General features: G+C 45.6%; 3 protein-coding genes across 10 annotated transcripts in view; 1 reads left to right on the top strand and 2 right to left on the bottom strand.

Moving 5' to 3' along the window:
* LOC109431093 (RNA-binding protein squid) overlaps positions 1-528 on the bottom strand; it is a 31,769-nt gene extending 31,241 nt beyond the window's left edge. For 6 of the 7 annotated variants that reach the window (XR_003894748.2, XR_003894749.2, XR_003894750.2 and 3 more), the window contains exon 1: positions 108-528. Coding sequence is in view for 4 of the 7 variants with exons in the window: in XM_029862427.2 (XP_029718287.1) it covers positions 108-214 (107 nt within the window). In the remaining 3 variants the exon portion in view is untranslated. The remainder of the gene's footprint in view (positions 1-107) is intronic. The other variant, XM_019707236.3, reaches the window with a different exon arrangement.
* A 3,714-nt stretch (positions 529-4,242) lies between these two features.
* LOC134288019 (uncharacterized) lies at positions 4,243-10,005 on the bottom strand. Its single transcript, XM_062851608.1, has one exon. It carries the CDS (start codon positions 10,003-10,005, stop codon positions 4,243-4,245), a length of 5,763 nt encoding a protein of 1,920 aa, XP_062707592.1.
* Positions 10,006-12,193: 2,188 nt separating this feature from the next.
* Positions 12,194-15,120, top strand: LOC115261819 (uncharacterized). Of its 2 annotated transcripts, XR_009995842.1 has the most exons (3): positions 12,194-12,925; positions 13,122-14,538; positions 14,596-15,120. XR_009995842.1 is itself a non-coding variant. In XM_029863738.2 (2 exons), exons 1-2 carry the CDS (start codon positions 12,648-12,650, stop codon positions 13,672-13,674), a joined length of 831 nt encoding a protein of 276 aa, XP_029719598.2. In that variant the 5' UTR covers positions 12,194-12,647; the 3' UTR covers positions 13,675-15,120. The 2 variants fall into 2 exon arrangements, 1 of the variants encoding a protein (XP_029719598.2); XM_029863738.2 differs by having other exon boundaries at positions 13,122-15,120.
* Positions 15,121-16,424: the final 1,304 nt, after the last annotated feature.

Below are 16,424 nucleotides of genomic sequence, written 5' to 3'. Positions count from 1 at the left end.
TAACTGCACTCTAGGGGAGCCACCTCCATATGGGACGTGGCATCACGTCAGGGGCGGCTCTGGCAAGCCACCTCGAATCTAGAGCCCCGGAACCCGCAAAAACTTACCTGTCGTCATCGCGAACGTTGCTGCCCTCGGCTCCATTCTGGTCGCCTCCGTTCTGGTCCTGGGATTCCTGACCGTTTCCGTTCATCTCTTGATCCTGATCGGCCATTTTACTTTTTTCTTCCAACACTGAACTACACTTTTCTAGACTTTAAAACAAGCCCTGAACGCGGTTAATTCCGTTAAAAATAAACTCTGCTCTTCACTGTTTTAGGCGCGGAACGCAAGTTTAAAATTTGTCACCGGGAAAAAGTTGCTTTTTCCTTCCTAGACGACTTGAGATCTCACTTTAGCAATTTTCTGTGCTCAAAAAATTTTGAAACGCGACTTCTCAGCGAGTGGCGTGTGATCGCGTCTTGCTCCAGCGATGAACCCGAAGAGAAAGAATACTGCGCACTGACCGAGGTGAGCGTCAGCTTGCTCGGACGTCGATGTCGCGCAGGTACCACCGGTGCCGCACACTGCAGGAGTGTGCGTGAGTTTTTCTGCTACGTCATCGTTTGCCGAACCAGTTTTGTGTCGTAAATCTCACCAAATTCAGCACATATCCACCACAAATTATGAAATTTTGATCTATTTGCTTCAATTCAACTAATTTACTACTAAAATTTTAATTCAACAAGCATCAAAACATCCAATCAAATCAAAACAAACCGTATCACAACTTCTTCTGCGTATGTGTGCAAGTCGTACCTTTGGGGATGCAAATTATGCTGACCCGTTTCCGGTAGAAAGGAGCAAGAAAATTTCCGGTACGAACAAAACCGCTCAAGATGCCGGTTTTGACGTGAAAGCGCCGGCTGTCAATGAAATATTTCACGACGAGGGATAGCCCAGAGCGGGTAGACGGCATCCAAGGAGAATACATTTTACTAAGGTGGCGCAGATAAACATTGCAAACCACTGGTTGTCTCTTCCACTCTTCTGGTGTTCTTATGCAACTAAAATAGTGACGTCACTATTTTAGTTCCATAAGAACACCAGAAGAATGGAAGAGACAACCAGTGGTTTGCAATGTTTATCTGCGCCACCTTAGTAAAATGTATTCTCCTTGGACGGCATCAACCGCATCAACACACCAAATTTTTATTGCTGGAAATCAGCAAATTTTTGCTGATTTTTTGTGTGCTGTAAATTCAGCAACTCTTTCAGCAAAGTAAAACTTGCTGAACAACCAGCAACGCCAAATTCCAGAAAAGTGACAGCACACTTAGAGCACCTTTAACGGTGCGCTTCTATAGCCCGTTTGGCAGCCCTCCATCATTGCAGCAAACTTTACCGGTCGCTGCTGAATGCGCTCGCAAAATAGTAGCGCTATGGGTGGGTGACCAAATATAGTAGCGGGACAGTTGCGCTGCTAAAAATGTTATGGAAATATGACAGCCCTCCCGATACGAACCAGGGTGACTAATTTGATTGTTACCGGTGTGGAAAAGAGTGGTTAAGTCAAAATGGTAGCGCTGCGCGGGTTGCTCGAATAGTAGCCGCCGTTAATGTTGCTCTTACTGAGCGATCAGCAATATGAAACTCTTATTTGCTGGTTCACCAGCAATCAACGATCGGGTTTATTTTTGTTGTTTTTTTGGTTTTAAATGATCACTTCGTTTAAAAAATAAGGAGAGAACGGGTCTTCTGTCGCTAAAAAAACACTAACAATCTAGATTTACGTTAATATTTCCATATATTTATTAACATTAAACCATTCAATACAAATCAAAGGTACACACTTGCGGTTTTCCGCAACATCCAATTCCGCAGCTCTGAAATTAGAAAAGAAAAATTAACTACAATTTCGTATTTTGCTTCTAAAACTCTATAAATTTATACTTACAGAACAGCTCTGCCGTAATAATTTCTTCTGTTTACACGGGTCCAGTTCTATAATTTAGGAAAACGTGGTTAAAATGTTCACAAATGGCACTTTAGAAATCGCGCGACGCATAAATGGAGCGATTTTGTTTTTCTAAGTCCGTTGTTGACAGTTCGAGTGGATTGCTGGTTTTCAGCAAAAATGTGATTGCTGATATTCGTTCAGCAATAATTTTTACTGATTGGCGGTGAAATTTCAAATCCATTGCTGATTTGAAATGTTTTGACATTTGCAGTACTGGTAATCAGCAAAAAATAAATTCTAGATTGAGTTTAAATAAGGGCGAAACTAACATGAGCGAGTTCTCTTCATCGACTCTCTCTTCTTCAAATTAAAGTGACAAGATGCAAGTATGGTTGCACTTTTTGGTCATAAATCGCTAGGTTGCGATGCAATCTAGCGTCTAAGTGTAAAAAAGTTCGATTTAATTTGCATCTTGTCACTTTAATTTGCAGAAGAGAGAGTCGATGAAGAGAACTCTCTCATGTTACTTTCGCCCTTATTTAAACTCAATCTAGAATTGCTTTCTGTTATACAGTATACTGCAGAACTGAAATTCAGCAAAACATCAATGATGTGCTGCACATCAGCAAAATCTAGCGTTGCTGGAGTGCTTTCAGCAAAATAAATTGCTGGTTGGTCAAAAGAAAATTTGGTGTGAACGTTTCACTCCGATAAAGGTGAAACACGGTGTGTCTGGTAGAACAAATTTATTACAAAAAAATGGGCATCGCTAAGTTTTACGCTACGTGAAAGTTGACGCTACCAGCTTTCATTCAAGCCCAACATCGAAATATTCCATCGGGGGAACTTTTTCATACAAAAATTGGGTATGTTTGTTAAGTAGAAATAGGGATTAATTTGGAACCGTGCATTTTGTATGGTGAAAAACAGTATTCTGAAAAAGTTGTTCGGGATCCCTCGGTGGATTTTTTTGAGGGACCCTGCAAATGAAAGCTGAAAGCCTCTATTTTTGAATAGCGAAAAGTTTGACGATGTCCATTTTTTTGTTATAAACTTTTCCCATACACACGCCGTGGAAACGGTATAACCATACACTAGGTCGTTTTTGTTTGTTTGACGAATTTTCGAAATTTAGGGTATTTTAACCAATACCGTATTACCCCGCTAATTCGACAGCGACTGTTGTCGTATAACCGGGGTAAACTTTTAATAGGAGGCAATCAGTGAAGTACTAGATTGAAAGTAGTGAGCTGGATTTTTGTATAATGAGATGTTCAATTCTCCATTTCTGCAATGAAATGGTTCAAACAGCGTGGGTATTATGATTTCTTGACTAATTTGATGCTGTTTGAGCAAAAGTTTGAGTAACTGTGTTGTTGAAGTTGCATGAAATGGGGCACGTTCGGTGTAGTACTAGATTTGTAGTAATGAGCTGAATTTTAGTATGGTGAGAAGGGCAATTCTCTATTTCTGCAATTGTGGGGTCAGAAGTCACCAAGTCTCAACAGCAACACTTTATTTGGTTTGTGCGCTTTAAGCTAAAAAATAGATTTTATTTCAGCAAATTCAATTGATTTGATTATATGAGTGAAACACTTACAATTTTGGTGTACTGATTTGAATTATAGGATGGATCGTATCGTCAATTCCACTGAATGTAGTTTTAGTTCTGCAATAACAATTTTACCCTTTAGGTTACGTTTAGAGTTTCGATCACCGTACTTACTAGATTTTATATAACAGATTTTAGTATAAATGCATGGTAGATTTAAGAATAAACTTTAGATTTAAGGCACTGTAAATAGTAGATGTAAGAATAAATCAATAGTGTAAATAAATATTCAATCGAATTCACAGTTTTATCAAAAAATTCCTCCTTACATAATCACTCCGTTTGCTTCGCTATATGCACGCTTTGTTATTTCCTACCTATCATGCCAGTCATTCAGCTTGACAACTGCGAGACGAGTACGGATGGAAAGTGAGATTCCTAGTCCATTGCAGTGCTACCAGAACGGTGGGTCTTGTCGTTACATACCCCCTCCCGTAAACCATGGTGAAAGGTTGAAGTCTCGAGAGGATCGTCACCTGGTTTACACTGCTCTACAACGTCAAGAACAGCAAGTTTAACCGCTGCTCTTTTCAGTACTCCTGTCGCTGTTTTCACGAGAGCTTGACGAACTCTGCCGTCTTTTCCAGGAAAGACCTGAATGATGCGGCCCCGAATCCACTGGTTCCTCAAAGTTCCATTCACTGTTAAAACTAAGTCACCTACTTGTAGATCCTTTGCTTCCTCATGCCATTTAGACCTGCGGGCGATTACAGGCAGAAACTCTTTGATCCACCTTGCGCCACAGTTGATCGGTGATGTGTTGAGCAAGTTTCCAGTTACTCCTTAACGTCGCATGTTCTGGGACAGGTTCCGTGGGTCGAATTCTCACTCCGTTGGAGCTACCAAGCAGAAAATGATTCGGGGTGATAGATTCTTCGTCCGCTGACTCCAAAGGCACGTAGGTTAAAGGTCTACAGTTGATCATAGCCTCTGCTTCAAACAGAACGGTCTCCAGGGTTTCGTCATCTGGTCGTCGAGGAGCGTCTAGTATTGTCCCAACCGCTGCCTTCACCGAACGTACAAGACGTTCCCACGCTCCGCCCATGTGGGGTGCAGAGGGTGGAATGAAACACCATTTTGTCTGCGCGCTGGTGAACGTGAGAGCTATCTCCTCATTCCGAGACTTTATCTCGCTGGCCAACTCCTTGCTTGCGGCTTGAAAGCAGGTTCCGTTATCGGTGTGGAATTCAGCAGGGGTACCTCGTCGAGATACAAATCGACGAATAGCCATGATGCAGGATACAGCGTTGAGGCTATGCACCACTTCGAGGTGCACCGCCCTGATGGTAAGGCAGGTGAACAGTGCCACCCATCGCTTTGCCTGACTCCTACCGACTTTCACGAACACCGGGCCAAAGTAGTCCAGTCCCACGTATGTAAATGGCCGGATGAATGGTGTTACACGGGCTTCTGGTAGAGGGCCCATTACAGGTGGTTTTGGGGATGCCTTCGCTATTCGGCACCAGGCACAACTTCGCATGACTCGACTAATCAGCGCTCGCAGTCTGGGTATGTCGAAACGTTGTCGTAGTTCGTTCGTAATGGTTTCCCTATTCGCATGACGAAATCGGCAGTGGAACGACTCTACGAGAAGAAACGTGATTGGATGCTTCTCGGGCAAGATCGCTGGATACTTTGTTTCGTATTGTACGAAAGGAGCTGCAGAAATTCTACCTCGCATACGGAGAACACCATCTTCGTCCAGGAAGGGCCATCGCTTGTAGATGCGGCTTGATTTCGATACTACACAGTGTCGTGATTCTGGAGATCCTTGGGTTCGTTTGAGCACTGTTATTTCCTCTGGAAAGGCTTCTGCTTGTGCGGTTTTCCAAAGAAACTGCTCTGCTTTCGCCAGCTCCTCTTGGTTAAGTATTCCGCTGGCTAGTTGGCGACCATCGACCTTCCGTTTTAGATTGTCAACGTACCGCAACACAAACGCGACCGTACGCTGCATTTTCATCCACTTGCTGAATCGTGCAGGATCTACGATGGAACATTGAATCCGGTGCAGATGCACAGAGCGTATTTCTTCTTGAGTGGTGAAGGTTTGTAGCTGTGCTGGCCAAGAGGTTTCGTGTTGCCTCAAGAAGTTTGGACCACGAAACCACGGGCCGTCTGTGCTGAGATTCGGTCCAGTTTTCCATTTAGTGGCCTCGTCAGCTGGATTAGTTTTCGAGGGTACCCATCGCCAGTTCTTCGCATCCGTAGAAAGCAGAATTTCTCCGACGCGCACGGCAACAAACTTGTGATAGCGACGGTGTTCCGATTGAATCCACGCTAGCACCGTTTTGGAATCACTCCATAGGAAAGAATCCTCAATCGGAATGGTATGGTACTGTTTTACAGATTCCAACAGGCGAGTTCCGAGAACGGCAGCTTTCAGCTCTAAACGCGGAATGGAGATAGTATTGATAGGGGCCACCTTTGTCTTGGCGGCAACCATAGCCACTTGAATCTGCTCTCCGACTGGAAGACGGAAGTACGCCACGCACGAATACGCAGACTCACTAGCATCTACGAAGACGTGCAGCTGTAGTTTATCGAAATTATTCGGATAGGGTGCCCGAAAGTAGCACCGAGGAATCCTGAGCGACGGCAGTTGATCGAAGAGCGCAGTCCACTGTTTCCATCGCACAAAGCAGCTATCGGATATAGGATCGTCCCAGCCAATCTTCGAAATCCAGCTATCTTGGATGAGGATCTTCCCGTGTACCAAGAAGAAAGAGATACAGCCAAGTGGATCGAACAAACTCATCACTACTTTCAGGAGTTCCCGCTTTGTCGGCACATGATCGTCCTCCAACACCGCTTGTAGATCGGCTCGAAGGGCAAACGTGTAGGTAAATGCGTCCTCCGTTGGTACCCAGCGCATTCCGAGTACCGATTCAGTAGTTTCCCCACGCGTCAACGATAAGTCCTTGGAGTTTTCGCCAGGAAGCTCTTCAATCCTTCGAAGTACCTCCACAGAGTTCGAAAGCATATTACGAATTTCAAATCCGCCCATCGCATGGACGTGTTTCACTTCCCCAACTACTTGAACCGCTTCCTCAATCGTCTGAAAACTGTCCAAGTAATCATCCACATAGTGGTTGTCGTGGATAGCAACTACAGCCCGAGGATACTGGTCGGCGTACTCTGCAGCGTTGAGGTTCTTCACGAACTGCGCCGATGCTGGGGAGCACGTTGAGCCAAATGTTGCAACTTCCATAATGTAGATCCTAGGTTGCTCAGATGGATGTTCCCGCCAGAGGAAGCGTTGAGACTGTTGATCTTGTTTCCGTATTTTGATCTGGTGGAACATCTCTTTGATATCCCCTGCAACTGCAACCGGAAATTGGCGGAACCGAGAGAGTACAGCCGGGAGCGGGGTCAATAGATCCGGCCCTTTCAGGAGTTTCGAGTTGAAAGACACGTCGCCAACCTTCGCCGCTGCGTCCCATATCAATCGAAGCTTGTTGGGTTTTTTAGGGTTGACCACAATTCCTAAGGGAAGATACCACGTTCGACTGTTGTCGTTGTACGCCAGGTCTTCTTCTGTAGCTTGCCGTGCATACCCTTTTCGCTCGTAATCACGTATCTGCTGAGCAACCCTGTCTCCGAGACCTGGATGCTGACGAAACTTCCGTTCCAGAGATTGAAGCCGGCGTAGCGCCATGCCGTAACTGTCGGGGAAATCCACCGCGTCTGTCCTCCAGAGAAGTCCGGTTTCAAAACAGTTTCCGATCCGCCGGGTTGTAGATTCCAAAAGAGCTCTCGCACGTTTGTCCTCCTCCGAATCTGTTTGAAAGCCAGGCGATACCATGCTGCTTTCGATTGCAAAGTAATCTCGAAGTTGTTCATTGAGAAGCTTATCAGGATCCGATGCAGTGGCAGCGTGAAAGTTAACAGCAACGCTTCGAATCGCACTAGAAGAAACGCCACCGTAGACACTCCATCCAAGATGACACTTAACGGCCACCGGTTCATGAGGTCTTCCTTCCCGCAATTTCCTCGGGACGCATAGGCCGAGATTGTTGAGTCCGATCAGCAATTTGGGTTGCACGTTCGAGTAGTCTTCGATTGGGAGTCCTCGTAGGTGAGGGAAACGTTGAGCCATTTCCTCATAACGTAATGTTTGTGACGGAAGCACTAGGCAGCTCACGGTACGTACATGACGAAGGTCATGATGAGCCCCGCCGCTCTTTGCAGTAATCTTTAACTGTATTCGCTGCGAGTTCGTTTCTTCTCGGGAGACACTTCCAGTCCAGTGTAAAGTCAGTGGTTCGGTTGGCCCTGTTGCGTCCAACTGTTTAGCCACTGTTTCTTCGATGAGAGTTTCCGACGATCCTTCATCGATGAAGGCAAAGATGGACAGCTTTCGTCCCTTTGCATGCAGCACCACTGGAACGATCCTGAACATACAGAACTGATCCGTAGACAAGTGGCTGGCTGTCATACCGGCAGACTGAGAATTTGACGGCGCCCCATGGAGCAGTGTGTGATGTTTGTGCCGACAGCCTTCTATTTCACAACCTTTCCATGACCGGCAGGGCCACTTTCCGTGGTTATTGAGGCAAGTACGGCAAAGACTCTTCTGTTCTGCCAGTTTCCAACGGTCGTCTGTTTTCAGGAGCTTGAATCGATCGCATTCCGCTAGTCTATGGCCTTCTCGACTACAGCATGAACATGGTTTCACCAGCTTTCCAGTCTTGACCATCGAAGTAGATGGAGTTGAAGCAGAACCTGCCGAATGGGTTTGAACGACGCCTTTACTTTTCACTTTAGCCCTGTCACTCCTTGCGGACCGATCAAGTGTGGGAAGCTCGAACGAAACCTGACTCGCCGTCGCCACCAGCCCAGACATGAACTCTCCAAAAGTCTGCAACGTAGCTACCGGAAGCCGAGACTTATAAACAGCCCACTCCATTCTCATCGTCCCCGGCAGTTTCTCCACCAGCTCTTGCATGAGTGCGGGATTTGAGAGGTGGACATTCTGGCCCGCCGCGACTAGATAGTCAACCAGAGTCTGAACTGCTATTCCGAATTCAATCACGGTTTCCAAACGGTCGTATCTAGGCGTCGGAGCGTGATGGATTTTTTCCAATAACGAACGAATCAGCAGTTCGGGTCGTCCGTAGAGAGTGCGAAGTGTTTGAATCACATGCGGTACGCTGGACGGGAGGAGAAGCTTGCTACGCACGGACTCCAACGCGTTACCATCAAGACATTTCTTGAGGCGGATCAAATTTTCGACGTTTGTATAGCCGCATGCTATCGTGGATTGTTCGAAGCTCGTTATGAAGAGTGGCCAGTCCTCCGGACGACCACTGAACTTTGGCAGCTCCTTCCCCAGAACTTGTCGCGCTGCCAGCTGATTGGTGTTTAGAGTTGCTGGGACCTCGGGTGGCGCCAGATTGCCACTCGAGTAAAGGTGCGATTGACCAACTTCGCCACCAGATGCAGCGAACATCGACGGGAATGGTTGCGGATTCGGCACTGAAGCTGGTGCAGCAGATGGAACGTGTGGTGGAATGCTGCTATGCATCGGTTGATTTTCAGTCGCTACTGTAACGGGCATCTGCGCCGGCGGCGCCACATTGTTCGCGCCATACGGTGTGCAGAACGTCGGCATGTTTGATTGGAAGGTAGGCGGAACAGTAGTTGACATGAGCGGAGGCGCAAGGAAACTAGGTCCTGGTCCCTGACCAGGCGCCGCCGAACTGGATGGAAATTGCGGTAGAACGTGCGTTGATGTCATGGCTGCAGTTTGTGCCAACGCGGGGAATGGCTTGTTGGTGTGTACAAGTGGCTCCGCCGGAGGTGGCGGTAGATCCTCTTGTTTTGCCAGCCACGATGACACCTTCTCGTTCGAATCTACGTTTGAACCGGACTTGCTGCCGAATTCGGACATCTGCTTTAAAAGCTCATTTTTCTTCTCAGCGGATTGCTGCCTCATGATTTTTCGCTTTTCGAGAATCTCCTTTTCCTCACGTAGTTTCAACTCACGTAGGCGGTTTTCCTCTTCCTGTAGCTTCCTTTTTTCCTCCAGCTGACGTTGAGCTTCCTCCATTTCGCGCTTTTTTAGCTCTTCTTCCGCCTCTAAATCACGAGCCTGCTGCAACTCCTGATCCTCAATCATTTTCAGCTGCGCCTGCAGCATAGCCATTCGTGTTGCGGAACTGACACTCGAAGGGGCAGGGTTGTTTTTCGAGTTTGCCTTCTTCGACGAAGCTCTCGATGACTTCTTATCCTGCTTGTCCGGCGGTCTCAACGATTCCTTCGGCTTGGCTCCGGTTTTCTTGAGCTTGCATTCACTGCACACATACGGCTGGTCCTTAATGCTCACATCTACCCCAGCGCAGGTAAAGTGCTCCCAATCCTGACACGAATCACAAGCGACCATCTGCTCATCCGCCGAATCGGGTCGTTGGCACTTCTTGCAGTTGAACCCAGTGGCATTGTGATGTCCATCCATATTTCTCCCTCGTACAAAATTCTTAAAGTTTTGTGGGGTCAGAAGTCACCAAGTCTCAACAGCAACACTTTATTTGGTTTGTGCGCTTTAAGCTAAAAAATAGATTTTATTTCAGCAAATTCAATTGATTTGATTATATGAGTGAAACACTTACAATTTTGGTGTACTGATTTGAATTATAGGATGGATCGTATCGTCAATTCCACTGAATGTAGTTTTAGTTCTGCAATAACAATTTTACCCTTTAGGTTACGTTTAGAGTTTCGATCACCGTACTTACTAGATTTTATATAACAGATTTTAGTATAAATGCATGGTAGATTTAAGAATAAACTTTAGATTTAAGGCACTGTAAATAGTAGATGTAAGAATAAATCAATAGTGTAAATAAATATTCAATCGAATTCACAGTTTTATCAAAAAAATTCCTCCTTACATAATCACTCCGTTTGCTTCGCTATATGCACGCTTTGTTATTTCCTACCTATCATGCCAGTCATTCAGCTTGACAACTGCGAGACGAGTACGGATGGAAAGTGAGATTCCTAGTCCATTGCAGTGCTACCAGAACGGTGGGTCTTGTCGTTACAGCAATGAAATAGTGAAAAAAGCGTGGGTATTATGATTCCTTGCCTAATTTCATGCTGTTTGAGCAAAACTTTGGATAACTATGTTGTTTATGTTGCAATAAATGGAGAAAACAACAACACTGTTGCCCAAAGTTTTGCTCAAACAGCATGAAATTAGGCAAGGAATCATAATACCCACGCTTTTTTTACTATTTCATTGCAGAAACAGAGAATTGCCCTTCTCACCATACTAAAATTCAGCTCATTACTACAAATCTAGTACTTCATCGATCTGTCCTATAAATAACACAACAACAAAGTTACCCAAACTTTTGCTCAAACAGCATCAAATTAGCTAAGAAATCATATAACCCACGCTGTTTGCTCCATTTCATTGCAGAAATGGAGAATTGATCATCTCACCATACTAAAATTCAGCTCACTACTTTCAATCTAGTACTTCACTGATTGCCTCCTATTCGACAAACTGGTCACCCTACATCACCTTGATTATTGAAATTTGGCAGCTCTATTTTTGTTTTTGTTTTGATTTCCGACTTTGTTATGGATTACAATTTCATCAAATATTGTGGTGGTGCGAATGAAAAGCTCGCTCTTTCTACAATTCGGCACCTACATTTCAAAAGGGCGTAACTGCATTTGGAAGCAATACCTTCTTTCAAAGCTGTAGGTCGTACTGCCTCCCTTACACTCAAACCACCGTGGTTGTCGGAAAGAGGAGAGTTTTTCCCATCTGGTACCTGTTGTAAAAAACATGGAAATCATAACACATGATCCACAGCTTTAAAAGAAGGTGATGATTCCAAAAGCAGTTACGCCCTTTTGAAATGTTGGTGTCGAATTGTTGCCTTCCGCAGTTCATTCCGGTTGGTCCTCAGGTGGTTTGGGTGTCGAATAGCACCAACTCAGAACTTCCGAAAGTAGCGGCTGCAAGAGGAGCTACAGTGGGTACGGGTATAAGCGCAATATTAAACTGTTTTGCATTTACAGTGTACATGGCTGCGACGGTTGAACACTTTTTAATTCGACATATGTCGTATAAGCGGGGTACGAATTAAAAAGTGTCGTATGAAAACGTGTCGAATAAACGGGGTAAGACGGTAGTGGACCCCTTAGTAGCTGAAAATTGCTCTGATCGTTAAAACAGTATGATATTCCAATTAAATTGCCTCTGTCAACGTTTGCACAGCAAGTTCTATGACTTTCCTGCACATTGCACACAAAAACCTTACCGAACCACCCTATATTTTCCATAAAATAATCATTTCAAATCTGGCTAAAATTATCCTATAGTGGTCCCCCCGGGGTCCACTATAGGATTGTTGGGGTCCACTATAGGATAAATCGTATTCTCTTACCATGTTAAAACGGAGACAATAGTGGACCCCCTTGGATTTAACCAATAGTGGTCCCCCAGATTTGTTTACATTTACAAATTTGTTCAAAAAATCAAATTATTGCTTTCCAGCGTAGCTCCACCACTTGTAACTACTGGCTAGGAACATGATCCATCGTCTCCCGGTGGAAGTTCACCGGAAAAAACAGATTTAAGCAGGAAAATTAGGAAAAATATAAGGGGGTCCACCGAGGGGGGCGACATTTATCCGCTGTGCCTTGACTATGTCGCATTTTTATTGGAACAATGCATTTTATATTCATTTTCGTGATTTCAGTATTTTCAATCAATTTAATCCGATTATCTCGGATAATGTCGGATTTCTTCAATTTTTATTCGCTAATTTATTTTCAGTGCATTTTGTTCCATGCGTTACACGCGTTACACACGCACACACATAATCGTCAAACAAATACTTATAAATCAAACGTCAAAACAAATTCACTCTGTTTACGTTTACTCTGCGCGCACCAAATTCTCGTCCAAAATCTCGCAATTATTTCTGTTGTTTGGTGCTAAAAGTGGCGAAAATATGGACTATTTTTGGAAGGAATTAAGCAAAGTGGTCGATTCCAGTAAGTATCAAGGTGATACTGGAGCAGCTGCGATATATCCATGGTGGCCTTGCCTACTTAAATGATGACGTTATAAACGCGATGGAGGAGGAAGTCAAACACCTTCCAGAAACAACCGGGAAATCAGATCGTGAATGGCAGAAGATGATTGGCTTCAACGGGCCTTTGAAAAACTTCCGCTTCGTGTTGGGAGAGCGGAGCTTATTGAAGGTGATATCCAATATAGTTGAGAAGCAAGGCATTTCCAAATTCACGAAGAAACTAATCAAACAAGACTCCCTTGGAAAATCTGAATCGGCCCCCGAAACACAGACTGAGCTGTCGGTGAGGCAGAAAGTCATCGAATTTTACACAAAGAAGTAAGTATTTTTAGTTGATTGGTATATGAGACTCGGGCCTGCAGGCTTCGGATCGAAACTCGGTTTTTATACCCACCCATAAGGGTAAAAAGCTTTGTTCTGGGTTGATGCGATTAAATTTTATTTTTTTTTTTTTTCATACAACGTTGACCTACTCTACTAACCATTGATGTATGTATTGTTATTTTATTTTCAGATGCAGCAGTGGAAGCAACACCGAAACATACTTTTTCGATCAAATAGCATCCATGAAGGTCGACATATCATGTGATGAAGCTGGCACGAGGGCGGTCCTAAAGTGTCCTTTCTGCGAAACAATTGTGACGATTCGCATGGAAAAATCTGGCAGCTGGAAAATATCTAACTTTTCTTCACATGTTCGAGTTAAGCATGCCGAATACGATATTCCCGGTGATATTATCTCACAGCAGCCCAAGAAGCGTCCATGTGACAATCATCTGGAAACCACTCCGGAAGATACTCCATGGACGGCAATGGAAACACATGAAGCTTATGAAACCGAATACCTGGAAATTAGTCAGCAATCATGTTCTCAAACCTCGACGGTCGCTGCAGTACTGACAAACGAGAACGATCGGGAAGTGAGGCGTACTTGTGAGGATGGACCTCCGACCTACGTATTACAGCATCTAGTTGTAAAGCGGATGAAGTATGAGGGCAGCGATCCACTTGCCGATGATGAAGGCAATCAGTGTAGCTCTAACGGCAGTGATAATCCATCAAACTGAGTGGGCGCTGCAATAAGGCCGATTGCAGTGTCCGACGTGAAACGGCCGGCACCTCTCGAGTGTTGCAGGAGAAGTATGAGCTTAACTCTACCATCAACAGCCAAGCAACCAGAAGCAGGCGGTACACCGAAAAGGAAAAAGATTTCTTCACGTTTAAATATGTACAGGGCGGAAAGGCAGCATATGAGTTTGACCACGAGAACTCTTTTTCGCCATCTATCAGGACATGCCAACGGCATTTGAATCGCTTAAATCGAGGAATTGAACCGGATTGTCTGAGACTACAAGATTTTTTGAAATTCCTGGAGACAAACAATTTACCAAAGGTGTTTGTATTAAGCGAGGATGCAACTCGAATAACCGGAGGCATTGGCTACGATACGCGGAGAGATCAAGTGTATGGTTTAGTATCACCGATCGGCCCAGATGGCATGCCAATGAAGTCTTTTTTTCCGGCCTCGTCACCAATGAAGGTTATAGAATACATACAAAAGTATCCCATCGGACGGAATCTCTACGTCACTATGGCCCAACCCTTAAAACATGGCGCAGCGTCCTTTTGTATTATGTTTTCCTGCAGCGACAATAAGTTCCTATCTGACGATGTGCTTCGACGATGGAGTCATACAGAGCAACAGTGCTCAAATGCTGGCCTGAATCTAATTTGCCGAGCTTCGGATGGGGATCCAAGGTTGATTTCCGCTATGCTGAGAAAGATGTCGCTTCCTTGTGGTGATCAAAACCCATTCGGACCGTGGTATGTGGCAAAATTTTCCGTGGAAAACATTTGCATCCAGGACCCGATACATTTGATTAACAAAATGAGAACAAGGCTAATGAAGACAGGCAAACGTTTGATATTAGGTAAAGCAATAACTCCAGTATTGATAACATCGCACTAACAATTTGTATTTACAACAGGCAAATCTACTATATCTGGCGTTCATCTACACGAGCTACTTACTCTGTCCAGAGATCAGCACGGACTGTTTCCGTCCGATCTGAGTGCTACAGATAAAATGAAGTTTAAGCCTGTCGAAAAGATGATGCAGCCGAGAGTAGCCAATGCTCTACGACAACATGTTCCTGACGCTGAAGGGACGGCCATATACTTAGAACTGATGAACAAAATAAAAGAATCATTCATGGAGTCGACCGCTACTCCCGAGGAAAGGTTGTTCAATGTTTGGTAAGTGTATATTGAACTTATTTCACTTTTCGACACGGCGATCACCTATTTGACAAGCTAAATATCGGTATTTTCATGGCAGCACATGCTCAAATTCTGTTTGAATTTTCTTTATTCAGTCCATCCTATTGTGGCCATTCAGGATTTGTTCTGACCCTCAGGCTCGAAATGATGCAATGGCTCCACGAAGCCGACAACCCCGTCCTGGCTCTCTGCTGAACATGATTTTAGCTTGTTGTTCCTCGTTCCTCCGGCATACGACCTACGTGCCCAGCCCACCGCTTCACTGTATCCACCTCTTTATATACTTGGCTTGATACTTGGTACAAATCGTAGTGTGTGTGTGTGTTTTTTTTTTTACTTGGTGGTAAAGCCTTTACGCCTTCCCGACACGCGTTCGATAAGCATGACCAGTGCTACCGATTTCGTCCATCGCGTGCCAGTTCGTGAGGGACTCAGAACAGAGAAGAGAACTCTGAACCCTACGCCTCTAACCTCCACCAAGGTCTACAGTGCCTGCTTCCCCCGGATTCCACTAGAAGCGACTACTTCGGGGGGGGCTGTGCTCATGCACTTCACTTGTTATCAGGCATAGCTAGTCACGCTAGATCGCTGACTTTATCTCCAACATAACTGCTGCGCTCTCATGAGCTTTATCTTAATCACGTAGCTTTAACTGCTGCGCTCTCGTGAGCTTTGACATACTGCTGCTGCTCTCCAAGTTGACCAGTGGAATGCCGAGGTCAGTTCGGCAATGCCAGTTGGAGGGTGGCTATTCTACTTCGGGTGGCTTTCTCGCTGCGTTCGTTGACCTTTTCCTGGGCGAACCGGTTGAGTGCCGAGGTCGGTCCGGCGATTCCGGTTGGAGGGTGGCTTCCGGTTCGCTGGCGCCCCGACGACTCGAACCCGGTTGATTCGACGTAGTTTCTTGCAACTCAGCGTAGTCCCCGGCGGTGGAGCTAGCTTACTCCGACGGAGAGTTCTCCGGCGGTAGAATATCTCTCGAAACCGTTGTTCGCGTTGCGTATTCCTTCGATGTTGATTGGCAGGGTGTCGAAGTCGGTCCGGCGATTCCGGTTGGAGGATGGCTTCCGGTACGCTGGCGCTCCGACGACCCGAACCAGTGGTTTTCCACGGGCGCTGATTACTCAGATAGTCCCCGGCGGTGAATCTATCCTACTCCGACGAAGAGTTCCCCGGCGATGGAAGATCTTCCGAACCGATACTTCCCAGATCGGTGCCGAGGTCGGTCCTGCGATTCCGGTTGGAGGGTGACTTCCGGTTCACAGGCGCCCCGACGACCATTCACTGGTGCTTCTCGCGACATACTCGGCCTAGTCCCCGGTGGTGGAGCTAGCCTACTCCGACGGAGAGTTCCCCGGTGATGGAAGTTCTCCCGAACACGGTGGTTTGATCCCGACCAGTCAGGTGCCGAGGTCGGTTCGATGATTCCGGTTGGAGGGTGGCTTCCGGTTCACCGGCGCCCCGACGACCCAAGACCAGAACGTTACGACTACTCCACGGAGAAAAAGCACTACAGTTTGAAACAACAAACACGTTT

The sequence above is a fragment of the Aedes albopictus genome, chromosome 1 (genome assembly GCF_035046485.1).
Source record: "Aedes albopictus strain Foshan chromosome 1, AalbF5, whole genome shotgun sequence".
Classification (NCBI taxonomy): Eukaryota; Metazoa; Arthropoda; class Insecta; order Diptera; family Culicidae; genus Aedes; species Aedes albopictus.
Note: the sequence above shows the minus strand (reverse complement) of the source record. Positions and strands in the feature narration are given on the sequence as shown.

Bases quoted from the DNA above. Each gene is read 5' to 3' on its own strand.
- LOC115261819 (XM_029863738.2), top strand. From the start codon at position 12,648: ATGGAGGAGGAAGTCAAACACCTTCCAGAAACAACCGGGAAATCAGAT. The intron at 12,926-13,121 runs GTAAGTATTTTT...TTTTATTTTCAG, and splicing joins ATCGAATTTTACACAAAGAA to ATGCAGCAGTGGAAGCAACA.
- LOC134288019 (XM_062851608.1), bottom strand. From the start codon at position 10,005: ATGGATGGACATCACAATGCCACTGGGTTCAACTGCAAGAAGTGCCAA.